The following is a 19,906-nucleotide window of genomic DNA, read 5'->3' on the forward strand; positions in this document are numbered from 1 at the left end:
AAAGGAAGTGTCACCAAGAGAGGGCGACGAGTTAAGCCCAGTTTGCAGGTAATGCAGGACAAGAGGAAATTGTGGGGGCGAATTCGCCAGAAGCAGTTTAATCTTTGAATTGCCGCTGAGACAGTTCACTACCTTGCCAAATATATTGGCAAAACGGAATAGTCTGAAACCCAATGCCCGTTCTTCGTTTCTCTAAACGCTCCAATGTTGCAAACCATGCATGATTACAATTTTTATAAGGCCTCAGTACTGAGTGACAATGCAAAAAATCTTGATGGGGAACCATTTTCCAGTGATATATAGATTTAGCCAGGGCTAAAAGCGAAGCTCCCGTTACTAAATTTATAATCTCAATCAAACAATAAACTTGTAATCCACAGATCAGTTAACTTTAGGGCACATTCATGTGACTTTTGAGGGAAAGGCTAAGTGATTTTAGAGAAAAATAATTTGCAAACAGTTCAAGAGTTAAACAAATTTTACATCTAGGTAATAGTCTTTATGTACACCCAAAAAATAGCAATCATCTTCGATCACAGTAGATTAGGCCTGGAAAACGAATTCTTCCTAAAAAAAAATAACCCAGTAGCCCACCTATGCACCACCTTTACTTTATAATGTTAATTGGACAGCCCGAAAGATAATTTTATGCCATAAAGGCCAATTATAAGACACGATAATCCTCGGTGGCAGCCAATTTATACATGTTGCAGTTTCTAGGTTGCATTTCTCTGTCAAAGGGGAGACCAAAGTGAAAAAGGCCGGATTTTTTACTTTACAAAATCTTGCCGACAGATGTGGTGGCGTGTAAACCAGCCGTTATACTTTTTATACATCACATGTGAGATACACCGTACCATGAGGTGCTTTTTTTTATACAGACCTGGGACAGATTTTGCTCTTTTTTGCTAAACTATACTGCAGTTTTTCACAATTTTGCAAGATAAGTTGCACTCATACAACATTCAGGACGATGGAAGCACGCGCTTCCTTTGCACAACTAACAAAGTAAGCCCCATTTACACGACATTCATGTTGGGTCCGGCACGCCTAAAAATGGGCACGCGGGCCGTTACTTTTCACATGGCCCGCCTGATTTTTTGCCGTGTCAATGCAAATTTTTTTTGGCACGCGGTCCGACAAAATCAGGCGGTCCAGGACCACCCAGGGAGGTGGTCCTGGCCCGCCTAAAAAGTGGCTCGCTTGCCGAAAAGAGATTTTGCGGGGCATTCGGTCACCGATAGGAAATCACTGACGTCATTCTTCTCGTTATAGCTTCACAAACGTCCTTGATACAAGTACACAAAAACAGAGTAGACGCCCCAAATAACTTTGCAGTAGGTCTATATTCGGATGTGGAAGCGAGATAATACAATGTTAGTTGACGATTTGGAGTGACGGCCTGTCGCATCGGTGTGTCCTAGGTGACGAGCAATATCGTCGGAAATGTCCCGCAGAATATATTCAAAAGTTACACAGGTTTCTCTGAAGTTTCATTACCATAAGTAAATCTTGCTTCAACCATGTCAAAGCATTCAAAAGCGCGAGGGTGTGCCCAAACCTCTCTCAGTCGTGGAGGGTTTAAGCAGCTCAAAATAGCCTGCAAAAGGCCGTATTGGGCGTTTAAGTACCTTAAAAAATTGGTTAGATGATGACCTTGTTTCGTTTTCTCTTTCGTTAGCTTAAAACCCATAAAATTGCTTTTTGTACTCGTCTTTCCGCCGTTTTTGACTTCTTCGACTACAATGTTTTGTACAGCCCGCGAAAAATTATGCTGATCCTTTGCTGATCGCTAAGTGCGGGTGACTTTTGGCGAGAATTTTATGTCAAGGCCTCGGCAACCGCTGTAAAAATGTGTGGTGGCTCAATATTTTAAGAGTGCCTTTCCTAGTTCAGGGGTACCTGCCCGAAATCAACGTTGAAAAAAATCGAACTTAGTTTTGTCGTGAAAATGACGCAAGCCGTGCCCTAGATTTACGGCCCGCGTGCCAAAATTTCGGAGTGCCGGCCCCAAAATGAATGTCGTGTAAATGGGGCTTTCAATTGACTACATTACAAAACGTTTTCATGAAGAGAATTTCATTATGTCGGGACTGTTCAGTCAGAACAATCTGCTCCTATGTGGTATGCAGGGTAATCATGCCCTTTTAGTGAAAACGTTAAAAAAAAAATCCAAAATCAACTCTACAGCAAGCCGGTTCTCACTTTTGATAAGCGCCAAATTTGCAGTGCGAGCAGTTTTCGAGTATTTGAGTGAACATTAATAGAGCTACGCTTCAACATAATATTAAAGAATTTATGTTTATTTTTGTGTTAACGGTTTTGTAAAAATTATATCTAATCTTTAAAAGTGTTTGATACGCGCGGCATTTTGAATACTCCTGCATGCGATGTTCAGGTTTGACTAAAAACAAACGGCAAAGCAATTAAAATTGCGAAAGAGACTACTAAAAATCAATAAAAGAAATATAATTTACAGGGAGAACAATTTTCATTCACGAAGACAAGTACTGAGAGTAAAGTGTCTCTGAAAATCCTGAGTTTTAACCCGGCCTCCCGGTATTTTCTATTTTTAAAGTTAAACGCGAGGCAAGAAAATCGCTCAAAGCTTTCTTTTTACAGCGAATATTAAAACTAAATATTCTTTGAAACATTTTCTTTCTATTTGCGGTCAGAAAATGCCTAAAGTTCTGTAAGATTTTATCGAACCTGACCAAATCTTACTAACGTGAATAAACTAGCCGCATAAACTACGCTCAGTCGACATTAAATACAATAATTACTCAGGCTTACCAGTCGAGATGTAAGTCCTGAAAGCCATCAAACAATGCCAGAATCGCTGGAGACTTTTCTCCTCTCTTACGCATCAAGCGCGGGGGTTGGGGGCGGTACTCAAGATTTCAAGTGACAGGGATGATCGAAGGATTTTTTTGGGTAGGAAAATTTGGCAAGTATTTCTTTGGGTATCTTAATTTAATACCTAAAATAGGCAATAGCGTCATCTCGTTGCTATGGCAACTCTGATGTCGTTGCAACCCTAATCATAACAAATTGTCATCCTTATCTAATACAACTGTGGTGGCAATTGATCCAAATCTTTTTTTATGGCGGCGTAGTTTATGCTCAAACTTGGGAGGTATTGACCCTGAAAGACTGTATCGAGCCACCTGAAAGCCATCACAAGATGACACAAAACTTTGTTAGCTTCAGCTATCAGTAAACAAGTTTCGAGATGTGACAAGTTTCCAGATGCTGCATAAATTTTCCGCATGAATTCACTTGTCAAATTTTGACCAATCAAAGCATACTATATAAGGATGAGCGAAGCTCTTGTTAGTCTAATATCTATAGTTAACTCAAATAAAATATAAAATCGTATATTTCTAAGCGGCGACGGCAACGAAAACGGCCAAAAAAAAAAATCAGTAGATCTCATTAGCGAAAAAACCCAACTGCACGTGCAGCATCCTTTTTTGTACATTTCTTTGCCGTTGTTTTGCACGACTACAATGAGAAACTTCCAGAAACTTCCTAGTTACTCGTTTTGTTTCTGTTGACTTTTTTTTCGCTGCCGCTCATTTTCACCTTGGTGGCCGCTAGCATTTCCCCTTTTTTTAAAAATTCTTATGTTTTTCTTCCAACGAAAGTAGTCTCCTTTGTTTTTTGTCTCGCTCTAGCTCTTTCTCTGTTATTCACGTCAATGAAGACATTAAAGTTAAGTCAAAATAAAGGATCGACTTTGTTGCTGTTGTTTTTATCTCTAAAAGTCAGAGAAGCTATGTGATTTACCGCCAAAACGCGCGGGTGCTTGAAATGGAAAATTTCATCCCGGCTTACATGAGGGGGTGAACGTACGTACGGACGCTTTTCTCAGAACCAAAATTTCTTGGATGCATCAGTTACCAAATTTTCTTACCCATGGTTCTCCGCCGCGTGCGCGCCGCGCTCGTGAGAGCTCCGTTATCAGGCATTTTAAGACTTCTCTAATCATTCAAGCTTTTTCTCTAAAAGGTGATGGACTAAAATTTAACTTTACATCTTTGCGCCACGTTTGCTCCTCTTTTTTATGAACTAGGAAACTGAATAAGGCCTACATTATTTATACTGCACTGGTGTGACCTGAAGATAAACAAAAATTTAAACGTGAATATTAATTGTAGTCTAAAATTAGCTGAATTTATCTCTGTAAAGTCGTTAGTTATCATGTAACTCTTCACTGGGTTACTGTTCTTTAACAGCAGCACTACTCAGTCGTCATTGCCTGTCAAAGAAGATATTGGAAAAGACGTTGCAGCTGAAGACACATTACCAGGTGCCGAGTTCACCCAAGAAAGAAAGGACGCGGGAAGGAAAGCAGAGGATGAAGGTTTTGATTTGGCTGTGAATAAAGCTATCTCATGTGAAATGCACCCAAAAACTGCCCAAGAGGACTCGCAGAGGATGGAAAACGTTCCTTTTGCTCCTTTTGCTACTGAAACTGAGGTATTTTTTGGTTATTTTTCCATCTTCCTAAAAGAGAAAGCTTTTAATTCGCCAATGTGACGGAATAGATGATTATGGGTGATACATGTGACCTAAAGTTAACGCGGTTTCGAGATATTCTGCATAGACCAGATGAACGCCAATAATAGCTTGCTTCATGGTCCTTATGTGGAATACTTGAGATTTAACGAATCCTTCATCCTGCTTTTTTGAGTTACCGTAACTCATAATAGGAGGATGAGGTGATTCCTCGGAGTTTTTCTTATTATTTTATGTTTGTCCATGTACTTCAATCAGGACAGGACTGTTCTCGACAAAGCAGAGTCCGGCTGCATGCATGTAATCAGTGAAGATTCTGGGTTGCCTTCGAGCACCGATATTGCAGGCTTGCTGGAACGTGATGTAGTAACAATGTCCCGCGAAGAGGACTCTCAGGTGTTAGAAGCAGTCCCTTATGTTCCAGGACAGGACAGGACTGCGGAGGTATTGCATTTCTTGTGTTTGAAAAAGACTCCAGAAAAACTATGAGAGAATGACTGGACAACCGACAATTTGACTTACAATATACGACAGTTAAACCGTGACAATTGATGGATTGAAACGCACCAATGACATAACGAGTCTTCATAACCATTAAGATCACGGCTAAACTGACAAACGACCTATAACATCGAGAATTAATTGACCAATCAGGTCAATAACCAAAGTTTAATACCATCAACAGACGTGATGCAACTCACTTTGACAGTGAAGATGACTACCGCACAGGTTGTAGAAACGTCGGTAACTGCTAACAACAGTCCTATTCAGGACTGCGTTCACTCGGACGCTCATGCTCAACCAACTTATGAAATGACTCCTGGGTTCAAACCTTTCACAGTGGTAGGAAAGGCTCAAATCCTCAACCCTTGATTCTTTAATGCCACCTTACCGAGGCCATGAGAAATTCAAATAGCCCGCTTAATGGTCACAAAAAGGAAAATTCTATCTTATTTGTATCATGCATCCTGACTGCCTCAGTGTTGTTTTTTCGTTGTCACTTCTGTAAGATGACTTGATACTTGGTTTAATATACTTTTGACCTTGGTATTTATTCAGGAAAACGTTGTACTCGACAAAGCTGAGGCTCGCCACATTCCTTTAACGGATTCTTCAACAGCTCAGTTATGTAAGTTGAATGCGTTATGTAATCTATTATTTTAACTATTTTTCCTATTATTCCCAAAAAAAAAATCAACTTGTGCGATTTTCATTTGCAAATTTCCCCTTCTTTCGGGTTTTTGTGCAAATATGACTCATTCAAGTGTTTCTTTGCTTGATGATAAGTTCTTTCCTTAAGGAAAAACACGGCCAATTTAATTCGCAGTACTTAACTGCGCTAGATTATAAAGTTCGCAAAGAAAACCATTTTGTCCCAAGCAGGAATCAATCCTGCGTCTCCCTGTTACTAGTAGGCTGATTTAGCAACAGAAAGAGAACGTCCGTTGACGATGGCGCGCGCAAATTAAACAACTGGCTTGACCAATCAGTTGAATGACACAACGGCAAATTGGGCACCGGAAGTCGTGTTTAGTCCTTTCCGCGCGTTTTGTCGTCGTCAACTGACGTTCCCGTCCTGTTGTTAAATCAGCCTAGTTAATCATGATGTCCTTCGGTTAAACCCTACTGCCAATGTTGCAAGCTGTAAGTTTTTTCCATTTTGTGTACAAAAAAAAAAACACGGAAAAATATTATGTATTCGATTGTAGTGTGATTAAGTCATGTGTGGTTCGAGGACAAGCAATTCCTCTGAAGACCTCTGACTAACTAAATGGAGTTGGGAACTTAATTCGTGCGATAGTTGAGGACTTCGTGTGAAGTTTGCAATTTTCTTGGGAGCTTGACACCGTAATTGTGTTATTCGTAACCAACGTAACAGGTGTTGTAAAGGGAGAGAGCGTTCAAGATTATCTACCCCTTTCTTTTGAACGCCTCGAACGCCTTATGCGCTACATTATTCCCAATTTCCCAGCGTATATCGCTTGTAATTCAAGAAATCGATGTTGAAATTTAACTGAGATCAACGGTTATGAACTAATATTCCTGTTCAACTGTTTAGGTGATTCATATCCGCGAAGGATCCTTCTAATATGTGACCGATGGTCTTGTTGGCATCGTAGTGAAAGTAGATTAAACAGACAGCTTTGCCGAAGTTTTGCCAGGAATGGAGAAGTACATGTTGCTTGTTTGGTTCTTGACGCTACAGACCAGGAAACAAGTGTAGCTACAAGGGATGGTGTAAATCTCATTAAGGCTACATCCCAGCCTGGGATTGCCCAAGCGGATAAAGAGCTTCTTCGCCTTCATAGCGATTTTCCCTTTAACGCAGATTTGGTGGTTGGCCATGGGATGGTCTCTGGAACTGCTGCTGCGATTCAAGCAAAACGTATGAACTGCAGACGTCTTCACATAATTTACAATTTGCCAGGTGATTGCCAAGGTTGCCACGAAGACTTACTTTTTGAAAGACAAGAAGAAACAGAGAAAGAACTGGCACTTGGTGCAGACTTTGTGGCTGGCGTAGGCCCACTGGTGGTGGAGCAGTGGGAAGGGATTCTGAATCGTAGGGTTTTTACTATAATCCCTGGATTGCCAAATATTGCCCCCCGGAATCAGATAATGACGCCACAGTGCAGGTCCCTCATTTTGGGGGATATGAATAATCCAGTTGTCGGTGGACTTAAATTAGTTACGGATGCCATTGCAACTTGTGCCAAAAAGAATTCTATCCATTTAACGGTGGTGGGTACTGACAGGGAAAAGGTTTGTGGCTTAACTGAAGAGGTAAACTCTGGTCTTCGCACCTTTCGAATCAAAGTGAAACCACTTGACGTGAGCCAGGAAACAGTTGGTGTTGAAATACGTGGTGTTTCTCTTGTAATGATACCATTTCCTTCAGATGGATTTGGCATGGTCGCTTTAGACGCTATTGCGGCAAAAGTCCCTATCTTAATCTCTTCCAAAAGTGGTATTGCAAGATTCCTCCAAAAGGAGTTTGGCACACAATTTTTGAAGCTAGTGTGCTCGGCTGGATATGACGCAGATTGTGTAGAAGCATGGTCAGATGCCATTGATGAAATTTTTAATGACCGGAAAGAGGCTTTTGTTTTAGCAGAGTCTCTAAGGGACAAGTGGAATTCAAACTATACGTGGGATTCAACTTCTGATAAGCTTTTCAAACACCTGAGCGACTCTGGTCTTTTCACTGTGTTGTCCCCTTCAGCCTACAAGCAGTACACACTTCCCTCTCAATGCTCTGATTCAGCCTTGAGGTTTGTGCAGGAGGAAGTGGATTTACTTAATAAGCGGCGCAAACATGTATTATTTCTTTCTCCCGAAAATGTCAATGAATCACCTTTCATACATTATTTTGCCCAAGTGCCATGGGCTGCCGTCTTTGATTTTGATGTTAAGAGTGTCAAGACTGGCTACCTTGCCAGCTGCGAGAGCTTTTGTGAGAGCATGGGTATGAAAATCTGCAGAATCCTTCCACCTACATCTCCTGACGAAGATCGTAAGAAATTCCTGGTTGGATCTCTCACTGGTATTCCCTGGGTTCTGTTAGAAGGTATACCAGAAAGCAGGAGAAGTATAAAAGGGAACCTTGAGTGGATGAGAGATTTTTTCGTCGCTCTCGGTAAAAACTATCAAGTTCCTATCACGTTCACGGTACTTTGGAAATCGTCGAAGGAAACAGATGCATTGTGCAAGAGCTTATCAAAGATATTAACTGTTGTTCAAGGGTCGTCCCTCTATAACCAAGTAAAACTTGTTGCTGTGTCCACTGGGGATAACGTAAGCCCTCATCTGGAGGACATCGCTGAGGACTGGGGAGTAGAAGTGCAAAGAATCAGCCTCGAGGATGTTTGTAACGCACTTTGTCAGTGTGTTAGTTCATCACCATTTATTCATGGGGATCAGGACTTTTCTCTCCCAGTAGCTGACCCAGATGAACCTCAAAACGTGACCTTTAAGGAACTGCCTCCTTCTTCGCGTTGGATTGTAGCGGAAATGGAGGTACTTTTTCAATCAGTCGGAAGCACACCACAATTTGAAACCGATGATGCCTGCCATTTCTACCGTGGTGGTTTGATTTCTTGGTATGCTCTTCAAGTGGGGTATGCTATTGAACGCTCCAACTGGAAAGCACTTAAAGACAAAGTTGACGAACTACTGTTGGGAACAGGGACACTAAGACTCAAGATGCCACACCAAAGAGGAGCTGGCGGTTCTACGTCTGCTCGAAAGATTCTTTTTGACTATCACGAGAGATTCCCGTGCGTTTCTCTAAAGTCTGTCTGTCATCCAGAAGTAGCTCAAGCGATCAAAGTCGTAGCAGAATTTTGCAAATTACCTGTTGTCATCCTCGCCGACTGCAAGCAGTTGCAAGGTGACGAGTTCGATATAGACACCTTGTATAACATTTTGTCCAATGAGAGAATTCCTTGTGTGGTCTTGGAAGTGGTTCATCAAAGCCAGAAAAAAGGAATGGATTCTTCTTGTGGCTCTGGAAGGACTGAGAGGACTGTGCCATTTCGCCTCGCAGATATCCTTGAGTCTCAAGAACGTGAACAGTTCGTAAGGGTTTATTCCGAACAAAGGAAGAATAAACTGAGCAGCCTTAATTCACTTCTTCACAATGGTCGAAGACAGCTGCAAATACCATTTTTTTACGCACTGACGACCTTTGAAGACGGGTTTACAGGTTTAGAACCATTTGTGAGAGAATGTCTTCGAAACCTTGACTCAAGGCAAGAAAAGATACTTCTCTTCTTAGCAATGGCTTATCATTATGGCCACAATTCACTTTCAGCCAACGAATTCGCCGTGCTGCTTCAAGCACCCCGTAGAGAGGTGATTTCGCTAGAGCGAGTTCTTACCGAATTGTCCATGGAGCTGCTTTTGGAAGAGGATGACAAGTGGAGGCCGAGGCATGATCTCATTGCATTCGAAATGATCCGTCAGCTCCTGACTATGACTCGGTCAAAGGGTTTACCTCCTGTGCACCCTGACAATTGGCAAAATCAGCTCGCAGAGAAGGCGCTTGAATTCTTTGAGTACATGTCAGAGTCTGTCGTTAGCGACGTGTTGGTCAGTCGTAACACTGACGATTCTAGTCATCAGTACATCTCCTTCTCGCAGCTTATTACTGACGTTTCTATTGAAGAAGATGCCATCAAGTTATTTGAAAAAGCAATTTCCCTTTTCCCAGACAACCCATTTTTTAAGGTGCACTTGGGCCGATACTACAGTATAAAGAAGAAATTAACTGGGATTTCTTTGGCGATCAAGTACACGGATGAAGGGATCTTTTGTTCCCAAAACTATTCCCGATTAGTACGGGGACAGTTTGCTCAAATGAAAGGTGTGGTGTATAGTCGGCAAGTAAACTATCTGGTAGAGCAAGGTGCCGAACTAGAAACCATTATAGAGATGGCTGTGGAAGGAGTGGAGAATTTTAGGCGGGCAGTGAGCATAGCACCAGATTTTGTTGATGGCTACATCCCGGAAGTCCGAATGATGTGTAAAGTGTTTGAGTACATTGAACGCAAAACTGGGAACTTTCGTGCGTACGTCAAATCCAATTCTGCCCACCCTTTTATCATTGACGCAATTTCCAATACCTCTAACACCCTTGAGTGTGTTCCAGACAGCGATCAGTATGCTATTTGGCGCGCTCGTCTTGCCTGCCTCGGTCACAAAGATTTCTCACAAGCACAGGTCCATGAAACTTTGGAATTGTTGTACCACCTGCAAACCAGCGGAAGAGCTAGTAGAGGATCAATTAATCGACAGATTGTGGTCATGAGAATGGACATGTGCAGAGAACAGGGGCATCCTCTTTCTGTGGTCGCCGGTGAACTGATTGAGTTGTTGAACGAAGCACTGAGATTTGATCCAAATGTAGAGCAGACTATGCGTTTGTGGGTGAGACTTGCTCCGTTTATTCCGGTTTCCCTTCCAGAATCCGAAAGCAAGATTTTTAACTGGTGCTCAAATGAAAAGTCTGTGCGCTCTTATTTGTACAAGTACATTATTGCTTTCTTACACTTGCTCGAAGGTGGTTCCTTCAGCTACAGTGAAATAATGAAGAGTGCGAAAGATGACCTGGTCTCCGCGATCAGGGCTATTAATCGTCCTGATGTTGGACGATGCCGACATCCTGACAGACCAGTCGTCTGGCTCGGAAAGCAGGGAAAAGGTATGGGTCATTTGGTGTATCTTGATGACAAGATTCCTGACTTCAAGTACGTTAGGATGAAGCGTTTTATGGATGGTAAGTACACCAAACAACTTCGTCCTCTCACCGGCCTCATCGTTAAAACTGGGCTTAAGGTTGGAACAATAAGAATCAATGGAGAACTGGAAGTGAGTTTTCGAGCTGACCTTTGCGAGACCCAGCTCACGAGCTCTCACTTTATAAACAGAAAAGTACAGTTCTTCTTGGCTTTTACTTTCTTTGGCACGGACGCCTACAACGTTAGGCTTGTAGCTGAGTAATCATATTGCCAGCATTGTTTGGCTGTTATTTCGGTCCCATCACCGTTAAGGATGTCTGCAGAGATTAAACAACATAATATCAGAGTGGCAACTGAGAACGGAGTTAAGTCCGGACGTTAAAGTTGACTTCGCTGTCGCGTTTTTGCCAAATACCGTTCAAATGTTCATAAATGGTACCGGTTGTGTAAACTACCTTTTTGCGCACTTGTGACAGACAGCAAAGATGTCTGATTAACTGCATGATGTACTGTTTTTTGTACCAAAGGTTACTCTGTAGGCGTTTGAAATGCGCAAGATAAGTTTGCTCTCCCTATTTTAAACTTAATTGAAAGATCCATAAGTAACATATAGGGCAGACGTATACATTAACAAGATCGTTCAGAAGTTTACTGTGGATTCCAATTTTGCGCTGAATTATACATACATATATACTACAGATACTTTCTTCCTTTTGTTTTGTTAATGATAGTAAGTTACTACCTAAGTATGTCTTAGACTAAATTGACACAAGGATGGGTGTAGCAACGCTAGTTTTAATTTCGGTAGTGTAAAGAAGAAAAAAGAATAAGAATTGTAGCCTTTAGGGATAGGAACGTCAGCCTGTGATAGACGTGAAAAGTTTCCATTTACTCTGAGCTAAAAAGTATAATAGGCCATTTGCACGATGGCGTCATTTTACTACTACGACCAGAATCCTTTACGTTTTTCCTTTCATATTTAAATTTGGTAATCCCAGCGAGGATTAAATGACAAAAGCCCTAATTTGCACAAGAAAGCAAAACCCTGAAGGACTCTGTTCGTAGTAGTAAAATGGCCTCATCGTGCAAGTGGCCTGTTTTTCAGAAAAGTGTTAAATATGTTTTCAGTTCTCTTGCGTGGGGGTGTTTCTCGAAAATCCCGTTGATTAACAGGCTCGGAAGGCAGATTGTTGTTCGCATTCAAGAGAGAAGTTTAATACTTTTGGAGATAATTCGATAACATTACTTGTTACCAAAGCAAAATGGACTGGTTTGTTCGCTAGGATCCGCGCTTGTTTTCTTTCGGGCCGGAAAAGTTGGAAAAGTTGGACGTTCGAGAAACGGACTCCTGGTCTTTCGAGCGAGTTCTTTAGAAAGTTGGAGAAAGGGGGAGCGTATATAATACATAGTTTTCCGGAGAGGGTACCTAAAAAAGTGAGAATCTTGGTAGGGAAGTAAAATTTCGATCAAAAGAGTGTTGTAAAAAATAGCTCGTATGTCATTTCTCTGAGCGTATGTATCTTTGGTTTGTTGTAGTTTTTTTAAAATTAATATGCTTTAGTCAACTGAAAGACTTTGAGAAATCAAGAAAGATCCCACAGGAAAATACGCAATCTTCTTCAGCTTTCTGGATTTTATCTGTAAGTAAAAGATTTTCATGCATTTTTGAATGCTTTTCTTTAAATCAAACTGGTTGACACTTTATTCAACACCAGTAAGTTTCAGAATTTGAGTTAAAGGAGCTGTGTCACGGAATTCAGCCAAATTAGGGAAGTACAAAATGCCCGTTACATTAAGAGAAACATAAAAATAACCGCTTAAAACTTTAAAGGAAGGTTAAAATAACATAACAGAAACAACAGATGCCACGGATGGGCAAAACTGAAGAAGACTGAAAAGGATTGAAATTAGGATTTTTGAAAACTGTCTAACAGTTTTTCAAAATTGATCCCTGCTGGTTGCAATATAATGCTCAGGAGACATATTTGTTTGTCTCGGATCTCTGATTTTGTCATTTACATGTAATTTCTTTGCTTACTTTAAGTTCCATAGCGATAGAGGGCGAGTAATTGGCAAAATTAAACAAAATGAACTGGACTGTCGTGACACAGCCCCTTTAAAGACCTTTATTACCTGTCTGGTTTGACAGGATCATTTTGTGATTTTTAAGAATATTATGATAAAATGGAAATCAACGTTAACTCACACTTCATAGTGCTATTCGCTTGATAAGTCTCTAATGCCAGCAGATAACACAATGGTTTTTTTTTACTGATTCACTGCAAAATCAACCAACCACACTATCTGAAATTTTGTCTGACACAACGGGCTTTCCATCGTTCTCGTCCCATGCTCCTTCATTAATTTAGTGCTCTGTCAACGCGGTTCTCACTATCTGAACTCGTGTAATAGGGTACCTTTTTATCACTTAATTTCAAGAGTATTAAATTTCACAAAAAAATCAGGAGCCATATTTGCGGTATAATAAAACTCATACACTGACCATTAGGTATCATTTTCTAAGGTTACATTTATGGTTGCCGTTAAATTAATATTGTTATTTCTCGACTTTTCTTAGTGTTTTTAAAAAAATAAACACCTATAGTGTGGTTGGTTGATTTTGCTTTTTTTTTTTCAGTATTATTGACTAAACTGGTAACTAGTGTATTGAGAAATATAACCACTGGTTATAGAATATTTTTTGGCTTCTAATGGTAACGTTCAATATATCTTTATTAAAGTATTACAATATATATACACTCAAATTTTAGAAGTTGGATTGTCGAAGTCCTCAAATTTAAATTAAGCTCACATAAGAAACGGCAAGCAGGACGACAGGAAGAAATCTTGTTGGTATTATGCTGCTGGTAGAAGAACCTAAAAAACGAGAATAAAAGTAGGTAGAAGATGCACAGTTGGTAGTAAGTCATAAAAATATTTAAATCTCCATTAGCAACACCCAACACCCAATTTTGATTATTTTTGCGGTTGGTTTCCAACCAGTGTTAGCAGAAACGACAACTAAAGCCTAGTGTTTTTTTCATGTGAAGCTGATTAGCCGGCTTGAATATTTTTGGGATCCATAAGACGGTAATCCTGTAATACTAGGGATGGAAGAGTTAGACCTACAGCTAAAGCCTTGTACATTAGCAATATAGGTACAGTGTACGTACCGCCCCAAAGGGTATGGTTTCTGAACCCCTTTGGTCTGAAAACGAGTATAGGTTTTGCCAAACTGTTAATTGCCTGAATTCGAGTATAGATTTTCAAGGGAAACACTGGGGCGTATAAACGTATTTCTCGTTTCAGCTCCAAGTGCATTTTGAAGGAGAAGAACAGCCAGAGTCTGTCTTCTGCAACAGGGCTTACATAATAAGACAATATGGTGACTTTACCTAGACAACGTAATCTGTTCAAAAACTAGTAATTACAACTTTCAGAAGACAGGTCTGAAAACGGGTGAGAAAAAATGGTATGTTTCGGTCTGAAATAGGGTCAGGATTTGGAGAACCGGGTGGCACAGGTCTACCAAAAATTCCCAGGGGACCCCTCCATCCCCGAGAGCTATACTTTGTCGGAAATGACAGAATCCCTCACCTTTACAGACGTGACCATTTCCACGATACCCTTTGGTACAGGAACAGCGATACGATCCCCATGTATTTACACAGACGGCTTTTTTGTGGCAGTCATAAACACCCGATAGGCACTCGTTATAGTCATCACACCCCTTTCCGTCTCCTCGAAAACCGGGTTTACAGCTGCAGGTGTACGAACCGTCTGTATTTCTGCAAACTGCGTTCGGGTTGCAAGGATTTCGACTACACTCGTCCTCATCATAGCACGTTTCGCCATCGCCTTGGTATCCATCCAGGCACTTACAACTGTAGGATCCTTGGTTATTGGTGCATTGCGCATTTGGACTGCACTTTGTCTTCATGTGTTGGCACTCATTTATATCTAAAGACCAAATAATAATACGGTGAAGTCGTTATTAGACGATGCCATTCTTAAGAGCTCTAGTCAAAGGCCTTTAACTAACACTCAGTTAGGGAGTCCAAATTCCCATGAACCTTTGAACCTTTCTCCCAGAAATTTTAAAGATCAACCAAAACTGAGCCCTCTGTCAGTATAACAGGAAGACCCGAAAACGAGTGACAGCTTCCTGTGTAGTCAGATTTGTCTATTGCCATTTTAGGCATTTTAAGATATCAAAACAACCGTGTACAAAAGTTGAAATCTTCGATATTTCATGTTAGACCTGTCATAAGAAAGCTTATGGTAAAGATCATGTTTCTTAATATTAAATTCCTACGTCGAGGGTGTACTAATTCAATGCCCGGCGTGCCCAATCGATGAAAATCAATCATCGGAAACCAATCAATATAATCGGTGTAATCGATAAAAATTTAGTTGATCAATATTGATTGGTTTCTTCACTCGATGAAAATCGATACTCACAATCGAGGTCCTTTTAATTGTATCAATTCTTATGGATTTTAAAGAGCGCTGGACACCAGTTTATGAAGTTCTGTTGTACAGTTTTAGTTTACGTCGCATAAAAGCGGGGAAAGTGACCGGATCTCTTGTTATTTGTAGGAGTCGGTACTTTCAAGAAACGTTGTTCAACAAATCCACGTCATAAGGGGCTGTTTAGTTATTTTTTGTCCACGCATCGCGAGTTTCAAATGATCAGACTCTTCGAAGAGAGTTTTCAACACACTTTCAATCATTTTTTTCGTATTTTCGACACATTTAGAAGAAAAATAGTCTGCTACACAGCCGTTAGAGTAGTCACGCAACGCTCCTCCTCACTAACTGGGGAGGAGCGTTGCGTGACGACTTCTGACTAAAAACGGCTGTTTAGCAGACTAGAAGAAAAACAGCTATGGAACGAAAGATCTCCTTTTAGGAAGTGAAAAATTATAACTGGTAATACTTTCAATTTCTAATGCGTAGCTTAAACGTTTCTGAAATTATGGTCAAACGATTACCATTGACAATCGATATAATCGATGAAAATTGATAAAAATCGATAATCAACTCTTTCGATCTCTGATTTTTTAATCCATTTCCGATATCACTCGATTCAGTATTACTATCGATTACAATCGATTTTATCAATTGTCGAATTTCATCGCTTGGACACGCCGGGTTCAATGTTGTGGTTTGCTTCTATGGTTTGGTATTACACTGGAGACTGCTTACCTGTGCAGTACCGTCCATTCCCCGTGTACCCTCTTTTGCAGAAGCAACTGTACGAACCTGGCTTGTTCACACAACTAGCACTAGAGTGACAGTTGTCAGTTCCAATCCCACACTCATCGATGTCAGTGCATTCCCATCCATTACCTTCATATCCATCAAAGCACTTGCATCTGAATGAACCGATGCTGTTCGTACAGGATGCATAGACACTACAATTGTGTGTTTGCATTTTGCACTCGTCAATGTCTCTGCACGTTCGTCCATCACCCGTAAATCCTTCACGGCAAGTACAATTATATGAACCGACATTGTTTGTGCAAAATGCTTTTAGACTGCAGTTATGTGTTTTAATATTGCATTCATCTATGTCGGTGCAAGACCATCCATTACCTTCATAACCATTATGACAAGTGCAGTTATATCCACCAACGTTGTTTGTGCAGTATGCATAACGGCTACAATTGTGTGTTTTCATCTCACATTCATTCTCGTCTACACAGTCGAACCCGTTGCCTTTAAATCCAACTCGACATTTGCATGCATATCCACCGATTGTGTTTATACACGATGCATGCTCACTGCAATTATGGTTCAAGGCTATGCACTCATCAACATCTTGACAGGTCCGCCCATCACCTTGGAAACCTGGCAGACAGGAGCAGTTGTGGCCACCAATTGCATTCTTGCAAAATGCATGGCGGCTGCAATTATGAATGTCTGTTTTACACTCGTCTATATCGTTACACGAAAAGCCATTACCTTGAAATCCATCACGACAGGTGCAGGTATAAGAGCCAACAGTGTTATTGCACAAGGAATCAGTGCTACAGTTATGTTTTCTTATACTGCACTCATTGACATCTGTACATGAGCGCCCATCTCCTTCGTAACCAGGAAGACAAGTACACTTGTAGGTGCCAATGACGTTCACACATTTTGCGTTTGAGGGGCAGGAATGCAGTTCCTCGGATAAGCACTCATTTAAGTCTGCAAGAAGTTCAAGTTGAAGATTAGTCTTGACCAGTAAAACTGTCCTCATCTCAGATAAAATGCCTTTCCCTTAATACCTATTTTTTTTAGTATAGTCTATAATAACACGTCTGCCCATATGCATTTTTGGTTAAGTGTTTCAATCATCTGCACTGACTGAATTGCTAAAATATCTTGCATTTCCTCCAGTTAGAGCTTTAACACTTCCACCCCAGTTTACCTTTGAAGTTAAGATTTAAGCTCCTGAGGGTCCATTGCAATTTCAATAAACAGACAGACGTCTTCCCGAGCCTGAAGCCAACAATATATTGACGAAAAATGTTCCAAAATCTTCGTAAACTTTTTGTGGTCAACTTTGAAAACACAACATATAAAACATCCCAATATCCCCAAAATTAATTTGTCAAAAAAGGCTCATTACAGAGGTCTCAACGTGTCAGAGAGTAGATACTATAGAAACTTCTCAACTGACACCGTTCTGATGTCTAGAACGCAACGTTTAGTCTTGCCGCCGCCATGAAGTAGAGTAGACAACCGCGAATAAGAACCTACTTTTTTGGAGTCTGGTTAAAAAGGCTCTTGTATTTTGGGGAAATCATTGATAATTTATGCTAAGTAGGCTCTTAAGTAAATTCGAGGTAACGAATTGCTGATTACCAGAAAAATAAATCAACTTGGGTTTGGTCCTTAAAAATACAGTATTTATTCAAAATTGTATTCTGATTGCGGATTTAAATACAGTTTGGTACAGTATGTTCTCAGTGTTATACTTGAATTCACAACCCCAAAGTTACGCCCCTGGGTGATGTTGTTTAACATAATTTCACAGTAACCCATATATAATTAAGAACCTGCTTTATCTTGCTTGACTAAACAGGTTCTTGCATTTTGGGGTAAGCAGCAAATTTCTGCCAGGGGGTTCTTAATCCACAAGGTTCTTATTCGCGGGTGCTTACTGTATGAAAAAAGCTTTAAACGTCGTGCTACTGCTCGGTACTGCCGTGCTTCAGGTCGAACTGAACTCGATCCCAAACCTGAATTTGGCCCGGCAAAATCTGAAGTTTGAAACGGGGTTATCTTTCTCTTACCATGGCACATAGAACCGTTCCCTTGAAAGCCACTGTTACAGACACAGACATGATGATCCCTGTTCACTGGGTCTGTTGTACAAACAGCATTTGCATCACACAGTGGCTTCTGTCTGCAGTCAAATCCAGTGGCCAATATTCGCTTGTCCTCTTCAACTATATGTGGAGAGCCAAAGGATCAAGAAATATATAACAGTTTTGGAGATTTTATAGCAAAATACAGGAGTACATTTACAAGGTGTCAAGCAATATGAAAAGGTTCCGTAATTATTGTATTGTAAGCGGGCTGGTATAAAACGTGTAAGGACGGGCACTTTAGAAATGGTCTTATTCAGGAAGCAGAATATAGTTTCAAAATGGCATACTTGTCTGTAATTGGCGTCTCATCTAAAAATTGCTTGGTGATGTTCGATAAGTATGCTCCTTTTTCGCAACATAAATGAAATACAGTATACATAACATCGCTTTTTAGGTGAACCCTAATGTACAACCTTAACAATAACTTAGTAACCAAAAAAATTGCTAAGCGAAGCATATTGCTGGTTTGTTCTATCACGCGACATAAAGCATGCAGCCATGTTTGCGGACAAAAACAATATTTTTTGGATAATGCATAAATAAGATGTTAGTTCTAAACAAAAAGAAACGATTTTGTTTTTGTCAATCAGCATAGCCACCCTGAGGTACGTTCAACTGAAAACCAACTAGGGAGCTTTAGCTTAACGACGACGGCAATTCAATGAAACAAAAAGGCTCATTGAAAATAAATTAGCGTTTTCCTAGAATTTTTCAAAATTTGTCGCAATTATTACCAATCGTTTTAAGGAGCAAATGTGGATGAATGTGGAGTTGAATCACTTGTCGAGGCCCGAGCCCAAGTTTAGAGGAAGAAAGAAAAATTCGTCGTTGGGTGTTTCATTTTGTTTATGGCGGTTCATTAAGGATGGTATAAGGTGAATTTACGTCCTAGTCATGCAGTGCCGGGCGGAGATATGTACCAAAAAATGTATTGCATGTGTAGAGTTGCTGTTTTTGTTTTAAGAGCTGTTACAATTATTGTTGCCGGCGTCGTTGCGAAAGCTCCCTCCCAAGTAAGTTGGTTCAGTTCCGAAACGGAGCCAAACGAGCCAGGGCGGAAGATAAAGTTTTCAAATTTCCTTACATTACAGCTCAATGTTATCCGCACCTACCTTTGGTTTCTGATGATTTCTGTCCCGGCTTAAATGCGAGAATAAGACTAACAGCCACAATAACTGTAAACAGGAGAAACAAAATGGCTAACGATATCCTTGGGTTTGAAGCAACTTTCGTCTTAACATTTCCGATAAATTCCTTAACGCTTTCCAAGCTGAATTTCTTCTTCGGTGGTGACATGATATGTTTCATTCAGATATAAACAAAGGTGAAATATTCACTATTCTTTTGCAAAGTCTGAATGAGCGGGCCGAACGAGGCACATTCCCGGAACTCAGCCTGCTTTCGAATTCTCGGAAAGGCAGGGAAAAATCCCATGACGTAGTCGCACAAAAGACATCATGGCCTCATTATTGTGAGCGGCCGATGCGTTTCGGGTCACGTGGTCCGAGAAATTGTTTGTGTTTTTTTCTCCCGGCCGTTTGTCTCGGATACGTCACCGAAAATGCATTGACCAAGAAGGCCTGGAAAGACGCTTTACAGGGACTAGGCAAACGCAGATCTCCAAGGAAACAGCGCGCCCTATGACCCTTTGAGAAACGAAGCTAAACGAGTTTATGCACTACTGATCCATCATCATTACTTCTATAGCTCAGTCCCGGGAGCTCAGGCAATATCAAGCGTGTCTATTTGTGATGTTGTACGTTTCCTTGTGCTCCCACAGTA

At 40.7% G+C, this 19,906-nt stretch overlaps 2 protein-coding genes across 3 annotated transcripts in view; one reads left to right on the forward strand and one right to left on the reverse strand.

Annotated features, from left to right (window-relative positions):
* Window positions 1-12,704, forward strand: part of LOC140933591 (uncharacterized) — a 32,123-nt gene extending 19,419 nt beyond the window's left edge. Inside the window, exons 12-16 of one of the 2 annotated variants that reach the window (XM_073383197.1) lie at window positions 1-48; window positions 4,239-4,482; window positions 4,780-4,965; window positions 5,581-5,650; window positions 6,581-12,704. The exon at window positions 1-48 is cut by the window's left edge and continues 13 nt beyond it. In XM_073383197.1, coding sequence (XP_073239298.1) covers window positions 1-48; window positions 4,239-4,482; window positions 4,780-4,965; window positions 5,581-5,650; window positions 6,581-11,022 — 4,990 coding nt within the window. In that variant the 3' untranslated portion in view covers window positions 11,023-12,704. The remainder of the gene's footprint in view (window positions 49-4,238; window positions 4,483-4,779; window positions 4,966-5,580; window positions 5,651-6,580) is intronic. The other variant, XM_073383198.1, reaches the window with a different exon arrangement.
* Window positions 12,705-13,474: 770 nt separating this feature from the next.
* LOC140933592 (uncharacterized) lies at window positions 13,475-19,521 on the reverse strand. Its single transcript, XM_073383199.1, has 5 exons — window positions 19,237-19,521; window positions 18,047-18,202; window positions 15,969-16,955; window positions 14,358-14,720; window positions 13,475-13,637 (listed from the first exon to the last, which is right to left on the reverse strand). Exons 1-5 carry the CDS (start codon window positions 19,430-19,432, stop codon window positions 13,558-13,560), a joined length of 1,782 nt encoding a protein of 593 aa, XP_073239300.1. The 5' UTR covers window positions 19,433-19,521; the 3' UTR covers window positions 13,475-13,557.
* Between the last annotated feature and the right edge of the window lie 385 nt (window positions 19,522-19,906).

This window comes from Porites lutea, chromosome 4 (assembly GCF_958299795.1).
Source record: "Porites lutea chromosome 4, jaPorLute2.1, whole genome shotgun sequence".
In the NCBI taxonomy this organism is placed as follows: Eukaryota; Metazoa; Cnidaria; class Anthozoa; order Scleractinia; family Poritidae; genus Porites; species Porites lutea.

Bases quoted from the DNA above. Each gene is read 5' to 3' on its own strand.
- LOC140933592 (XM_073383199.1), bottom strand. From the start codon at position 19,432: ATGAAACATATCATGTCACCACCGAAGAAGAAATTCAGCTTGGAAAGC. The intron at 18,203-19,236 runs GTAGGTGCGGAT...CTCCACATATAG, and splicing joins GAAATCATCAGAAACCAAAG to TTGAAGAGGACAAGCGAATA. The intron at 16,956-18,046 runs GTAAGAGAAAGA...AACTTCTTGCAG, and splicing joins GAACGGTTCTATGTGCCATG to ACTTAAATGAGTGCTTATCC.